At 36.9% G+C, this 7971-nt stretch overlaps 1 protein-coding gene across 1 annotated transcript; it reads right to left on the bottom strand.

Moving 5' to 3' along the window:
• Window positions 1-6070: 6070 nt before the first annotated feature.
• LOC122473336 (olfactory receptor 9K2-like) lies at window positions 6071-7066 on the bottom strand. The gene has a single exon (XM_043563757.1). The coding sequence runs from the start codon at window positions 7007-7009 to the stop codon at window positions 6071-6073; it is 939 nt and encodes a 312-aa protein (XP_043419692.1). The 5' UTR covers window positions 7010-7066.
• Window positions 7067-7971: the final 905 nt, after the last annotated feature.

Here is a 7971-nt window from a genome sequence, read left to right as displayed (position 1 = left end):
TGAACATTCACATGACATGTATTTGAACCAGGGCTACTCCGTCTCTCCCCTCTCCCAGTCCAGCATGATAGGAAGCACACAGGCAAGTGCAGACTCCTCTTCCCCTAGATCCCAGTCAAGGGCTACCCTATCACCTTGAGAGTGGCAGGCTGAAAACATTTCTTATCCCCTCCAGCTCCATGCTACAGAAGCTCTACTCAAGGCAAGAGTAACTAAAATGTCTAGAGATCTCTACCTCTACTCAGGAACCATTCATAATATAGAAGGTCTACCCCAAGCATGATAGGCCAAGAATTATAAGGCTCCAACTTCAATTGCATTGGTTCAAAGGATAGATGTTTTTTGCCAGGAGAGATAAGCTTAGAAGACCATAGGTTACTGACCTCAGCAGAAATCTGCTCATAAAACCAGGGTGTCTCTCTGAGAGAAATGGGCCACTGCTTCTTTTCCAGTTCGAGAACAGTTGAACAGGCTTTACCTGGAATGAAAGGTAGGCAATAATAACAGAGGCTCCAAACTCTCCTCAGGTGAACTGACTTTATTTGGAACAAAGTGTGGGAAAATTCTAGCATAAGTGACTTTCAAACACAATGCACATTTGGTGATGAGAAATTAAGAGGAGGCTGATAGCTTCATGAGAGAAAAAAACAAACTGCAGACCAACTAGATGTTTACTAGAGAGAACCAGGTAAGGAGACAGCTAAGAAGGCCCTTCTGGGATTAGAGCAAACCTCAAAGACTGGCCTTAAAGATCATCCTTGCAGAGGGGGCCAAAACAATTGGATGAGACAATAGAGAAATAGATGTCACACAATTTTTTTAAAACAATAGAACAAGAAAATTTGTGAAGTCTCTATGCTCGGTGGGAAACCTACAGTGGCACATCATTCAAGAAAATGATCAGGGGAGGACACAGCCAAAGCTTACCCAATAAATCCACTGTCATCCAAGAGTACACACAAGCCCAAGCTTGTGCCTCTGGAAAGGGACACGAAGCATTTCTCAGAGCAAACAGATTGAATGATACAGGTAAAAAACTAAAGCCAAAACACAAAAAAATACGAAAGTTATTTCAAACACATATTCGGGAGCTTAAACGTACAATAACTGAAAAATGTTATGTAGTGGGAATCATGCAGTATGTACCCTTTTCAGATTGGCTTCTTTCACTTAATCACATGCATTTACAGCCGCCTCATGTCCTTTCACAACTTGAGAGTTAGCTCATTTTTCTTATTTTTTTTACTTTATTTTACTTTTGAGAAAGAGAGAGAGAGAATGAGCGGGGGAGGGGCAGAGGGAGAGAGAGAGAGAGAGGGAGAGAGAGAGAGAGAGAGAGAGAGAGAGAGAGAGAGAGAGAGAATCTTAAGCTGACTCTCCACCCTGCACAGAGCCTGACATGGGGCTCACCCCCAGGACCCTGGGATCATGATCTGAATTGAAATCAAGAGACTGATGCTTAACCGAGTGAGCCACCCAGGTGCCCCTTAGCTTATTTCTTTTTAGGGTTGAATGTTATTCCATCACGGTCCATTACTCATTCACCTGCCAAAGGATATTTTGGTTATTTCCATGTTTTTGCAATTATGAATAAAGCTGCTAGACACATTCATGTGCAGGATCTTGTGTGGACGTGAGAGTTTTCAACTTGATTGGGTAAATATCAAGGAGCACAACTACTGGATTGTATAGTAAGAGGATTTTTAGTTTTGCATGAAATCGAAAAACTGTCTTCCAAAGTGGCTATACCATTTTGCATTCACCATAGCAATGACTGAGGATTACTGTTCCTCCATATCCTTGCCAGCATTTGGTAGAGTCTGTAGTTTCTATTGTGGCCATTCTAATAGGGGTGTAGTAGTAGTAGTATACTGTTCTTTCTTTTTGTTTCTTTTTTACTTAAGACTTTACATTTTAGAGAAGTTTAAGGTACAGAGACATTTACCCGATATCCCTTGCCCCCACAGATGCATACCTTCCTCCATTGCCAACATTCCCCACCAGATTGGTATGTGATGAACCTATGGTGACACCTATCATCATCCAAAATCCAGTTTATTTAAGGTTTCACCCTAGAGTCATATATTTTATGGGTTTGGACAAATATAAATGACATGCATCCATAATGGTGGAGCCATACAATCTTTTGCCCTAAAAATCTTTTCCACCCCGCTGTTCATCCCTTCCTCCACCCACGGCCCTAGCAACCACTTATCTTTTTCCTCACTCTATAGTTCTGGCTTTTCCAGAATGCCATATTTGGACTCATACATAGGTATTCTTTTCCGAGTGGCTTCTTTCACTCAGTAGTAAGTATTTAAGATTCCTCCTGGTCTTTTCTAGCTTGATAATTCAATGTGGGGTTTTTTTTTGCACTAAATAATATTTTATTGCCCGAATACACCATGGTTTACTTATCCAGTCACTTGCTGAAGGAAATCTTGGTTGTTTCCAAATTTTGGCAATTATAAATAAAGCTGCTGTAAATTTCCATGTGCTAGTTTTGGTATGGACATACATTTTCAGCTCTTTTGGATAAATACCAAGCAGCATACTTGGTAGATCATAGATCAGTAAGAATGTGTTTAGTTTTGTGAGAAACTGCCAAACTGTCTTCCAAAGTGCTGTACTATTTTGCATTACCCACTAGTGATGCTTAAGTGTTCCTGTCGCTCCACATGCAATGATTTGATGTTGTCAATATTCTGCATTTTGGTTATTCTGATAGGTGCATAGTGGTATCCATTGTTGTTTTACATGACATTCCCTCACTGTATATGGTATGGAACACGTTTTCATATGTTTATCTGCCACCAGCATATCTTCCTTGAGAGGTGTCTGTTAAGGTCATTGTGTAGTTTTTAATAGGGTTGTTTGTTTTCTTATACTTGAGTATTGAAGTGCTCATTGCATTTTTGCATAACCTTTATTAAATATATCTTTTCTACATATTTTCCCTGAGACTATGTCTTTTCTTTTAATTGCTAAAAATGTCTTTCACAGAGCATAATTTTATAATTTTGGTGAAGTTCAATTTATCAGTTATGCTTTTCATGGATCATGCCCTGGTATTGTATCTAAAAAGGCATCACCAAACACAAAGTCATCCAGATTTCTCCTAAATTATCTTCTAAGGGTTTTGTAATTTTGTGTTTTACACTTAAATTTATGGCTCCTTTGAGTTAATTTTTGTAATGCTGTAAAGTCTATGTCTATGCTCACAGTTTTGCATGTGGCTGTCCAGGTGTTCTAGCACTCTTTATTGAACATCCTGTCTTTCCTCCATTGTATCCTCTTTGCTTTCCTCCTTTGGCAAAGGTCAGTTGAGTCTATCGATGTGGCTTTATTTCTAGTTTCTCTGTTCTATTCAGTTATCTATTTGTTTATTCTTTCATCAATACCACACTATCTGGATTAGTGTAGATGTGTAGTTGTGTATAATTGAAGTTGTGTAGTATCATCGGTCCTCCAATTCTGTTCTTCTCCTTCAATATTATGTTGGCTATTCTGGCTTATTACCTTTTCATATAACTTCATTTTTAATATAGTGTTTGCCAAAAAAAAAAACAAAAAACAAAAAAAAAAGGAAAAAGAAAAATAAATAAATATATATATATATAGTTTGTCAATAACAAAAAAGTTACTTGCTAGAGTTTTTATTGGGATTGCATTGAATATGTAGAACAAGTTGAGAAGAAATTACATCTTGTCAATATTGCCTTACTCTCTATGAACATTCAGTGGTTCTCCATTTATATAGGTCTTCTTTGATTTCTTCCAGTAGAATTTTATACTTTTCTTCCTAGAGATCTTATACATATTTTGTGAAATTTATACCTAAGTATTTTATTAGCAAAAGTGACAATATGAATAGCATTGTGTTTTTTATTTTAAATTCTACTTGCTCATTGCTAGTATACAGAAAGCAATGAACATTTGTATAGTAACCATGTATCCTGAAACACTCCTATATTTCCTACTAGTTTTAGGAGGGTATTTGGGAAATTCTTTCAGATTTTCTACATAGACAAATGTCACCTGTGAACAAAGATTGATGTATTCTTCATTTCTGTATAATGCTTTATAGTAATTTGCTAGGGCTGCCATAACAACATACCAAAGACTTGGTTCCCTAACCGCCAAATATTTTTCTCCCAGTTTTGAAGACTGGAAGTACAGAATCAGGGTGCCATAAGTAAATATTCTAAGGCTCCTGTCCTTGACTTGCAGGCGTCTGCCCTCTTGTTCCCTCTTCATATGGTCATCTCTGAGTCCATATGCACCTCTATGTTTCTTTGTGTGTCCTAATATTTTCTTATAAACACACCAGCCAAACTATATTAGTACCCAGCTGTAACAGCCTTATTTAGATTACTTCTTTGAAGGCTGTATCTCCAAATATATAGTCACATACCAAGGTACTGGAGGTTAGGGCTTCAACATGAGTTTAGGAAGACATCATTCAGCCCATAATACTTACGTCCTTTTTGTCTATTACGTTACCTAAGACATCCAAAAGGGTGCTGAAGAGATGTGGTGAGGAGGGACATCTTTGCCTTATTCCTATGTTAGTGGGAAAGCTTCTACTTCATCACCATTAAATATAATGGTTTTTATAGATGTTCTTTTTCAAGTTAAGGAAATGCTCCCTTATTCCTACTTTGCTAAGAGTTCCTTTACTTTTTATCCATTGGCACCATCACCAGAAACATCATACAAGACCAAAAATTATGAGACACACCTCCTTGGTGTACTCTTCTCATACTAAGCAGTTACTTTGTTTTGTGTACTTAACCCACAATTTTTTCCAAATAAACTTTTATTTTTCAATTACATTGGTATACTTCAAGCCCACATCAATAACATGAACTGATATAGTAGTGTACTGCCTCCAAACTTAGCCCTTTAAATAGATCTTCAATACAGTCTAAAGACTTTCCCTAATTGTCAGGACACCCTCTCAAGAACCCTACTTCGTAATCTGTATGTTTATCTTTGGCATAAAATTCTGTGGATTTGGATTGGTTTTGCATGCAGGATGTGATTCTCACACTGGACTATAAGCTCCCTAAAGAATAAGAATATTTATACCTGAGCCTACACAAGACATATTACACACCCAATAAATTAATCAAATAAGTGAATATTCACAGGTATAGATGAGTAAATTTTGGACAACACACAATGTTAATGGCTAACTTGCTCTATACCTTTATTAAATATTCTTCACAATAATTAACCCAGGAAAACAATGTATGAAAACCCAAACTGAGTCACTGGTTGCTCAAAAATGTTTGTAGTTCTCTCTCTACCATTTTGGTTCTTTACATTAGGATTTAGCAACTAGCAATGTCTCAGAACACGCTACAATGCCTGTTAATTTGATATAAAATTTCCCAAATTAATCTTTATAGCTAAGATTATTTGTTATTATTTATTATTATATACATTTTATTATTATTACTTCCTCTTAATATAATACATTTCAGATACTTGATTCAAAATGAAAATTCAATAACTATATAACATGCTAAAACAAAGTAGTTATATAATTAGAAAACATAATATTTTAAAAAATAAGTTGGAGGGGCATTCACTTCTGAATGTTCCCTCTCTGTAAAGAGAGCTTTCTTACTATTCTACCTTTCTAATCTTATATTCTAATAAATTTTCACCTGCTGCTCAAAAAAAAAAAAGTTGGACATTCTTGTCAATGTTGGAGATTATGTTATAAAGCAAGGAAAAAGCCCAAAACAAATAGCTCACAAAACAGTTTATACACTATATTAACATATAAAAGTCATGCTCAGCAGCAAGTCATTAAGTACATACAAATCAATACTGTGAAATAGAATGTTATTTGAGATAATGGGAAGGGAAATCTTGAAAAATGCTTCTCTGATATCCAGGACATCTCCAATATCAGGATGAACAATGTCCCAGGTACCTCACCAGGAAAAGGTTCTGCTAATATATTTATGATGTTTAATAGAATAAATGTTATTAATGGTCAAAAGGAGTATGAAAGAAATACAAAATCCATGTATCCATGGAGAAAAAGAGATAATAATCAAAGAATAGGATTTTTCTTTAGAAGTTTTTTGAGAGCTTCTTTGACATCTTTGTTTCTCAGGGAGTAAATCAAAGGATTCAGCATGGGAGTGACTAGGGTGTAACATAACGAGGCCACTTTACTCAGCTCAGGAAATCTGTCAGGGATGACATACATAAAAATCACAGCACCATACAGCACACTCACGACTCCCAGGTGTGAGCTGCAAGTGGAAAACGCTTTCTTACGTCCCTCAGTGGATCTTATCTTTAAAACCGTGGACACAATATACATATAAGACACAATAATGACAATTATGGTAGGCAAAATAATAATGCTGCATAAGAAAAAAGAAACCACCTTAAGAAAGTAGAGATCAGAACAAGAAATCCTTTGAAGTGGACGGTAATCACAGTAAAAGTGGTCGATGGCTCGGGAAGCACAAAAGGACAAAGTAAATGTCACGCTGGTCAAAAGAATTGAGCTAACGCTGCCACATAAATAGGAACCAGCCACCAACTGCATGCAGAGACGTGCTGTCATCTGGACAGAGTAGAGGAGTGGGTTGCAGATGGCAATGAAGCGGTCATAGGCCATGGCTGCCAGGAGAAATGCCTCCGCCACGATGAAGAGGGCAAAGAGAAAGAGCTGGGTCACACAGCCTGCAAAAGAGATGGACTTGCTCTCAGACCAGAAGTTGATCATGGCCTTGGGTGCAATAACAGACGAGTAGAAGAGATCAATGAAGGACAGGTTGCCTAGGAAGAAATACATCGGTGTGTTCAGCCGGGGATCAGTCATAATAATGGTCATCATCCCAACATTACCCAGAAGGATCATGGCATACACAAGCAGAAAGAGCAGGAAGAGGAGAATGTGGAGCTCAGAGCGGACCCTGAAGCCTACAAGGATGAAGTCAGTCACTTCCGAGTGATTGTCTGTTCCCCTCTCACTCATGACAGAAACCTGCTGAGAGGCACAAGGAAAAATAAATGAAACCTGTGCTTTGTTTCTAGTGACACAAATACTTTCTTAAGTGTAAAATAAATTAGTTATATCTTAATTAAATATTGCATACAAAGCCATGTTAACGTCATGAAGAATTAGGAGTTTGAATTACATAATACTAGGTCCATGAGACTGTTATTCTGTTAAGCAGTGAGAGAAGTTAAGGGGTTATTTTATTTTAGATCACTATTTTGCTGAGCATTCACCAAGAAAATAACATAATATATTGTCTAATGTTAGTCACATTTTGAATTTCTATTCCTAATATATTTATCATTAAATAGTTGTCTTTAGGGGCGCCTGGGTGGCGCAGTCGGTTAAGCGTCCGACTTCAGCCAGGTCACGATCTCGCGGTTTGTGAGTTCGAGCCCCGCGTCAGGCTCTGGGCTGATGGCTCAGAGCCTGGAGACCGTTTCCGATTCTGTGTCTCCCTCTCTCTCTGCCCTGCCCCGTTCATGCTCTGTCTCTCTCTGTCCCAAAAATAAATAAACGTTGAAAAAAAAAATTTTTTTAATAAATAAATAAATAAATAAATAGTTGTCTTTACCTAAAGAATATAACCTAAAATACAAGTAATACATATGATCTGTATGATAGTGCTATAGCCATCACTTGCCTGTCAGTGTCTGAATCATTAAAAGACAGTAACAAATATAATTAGAAATATTTTTACCTTCTTTTACCTCCATCTATTTGATTTCCATTATTACTGTGCCATCTCTAAAAATGGAATAAAAAGTGATAAGTTATTGGTATGTTAAAATTAATAACATCAAAACAATCCCTAAACCTAGATATCATTTTCTAAGGCTCTTTCCAAACCTATGTTCATTTTTTCAGTTCAAGGATATCCCTCCCAAATAAATGCATTTTTATTGCCTCATTACATATATTTTCTTTCCCTTGCTAGT

The sequence above is a fragment of the Prionailurus bengalensis genome, chromosome B4, assembly GCF_016509475.1.
Source record: "Prionailurus bengalensis isolate Pbe53 chromosome B4, Fcat_Pben_1.1_paternal_pri, whole genome shotgun sequence".
NCBI lineage: Eukaryota > Metazoa > Chordata > Mammalia > Carnivora > Felidae > Prionailurus > Prionailurus bengalensis.
The sequence above is the reverse complement of the archived record's forward strand: the minus strand, read 5'-3'. Positions and strand labels throughout refer to the sequence as shown.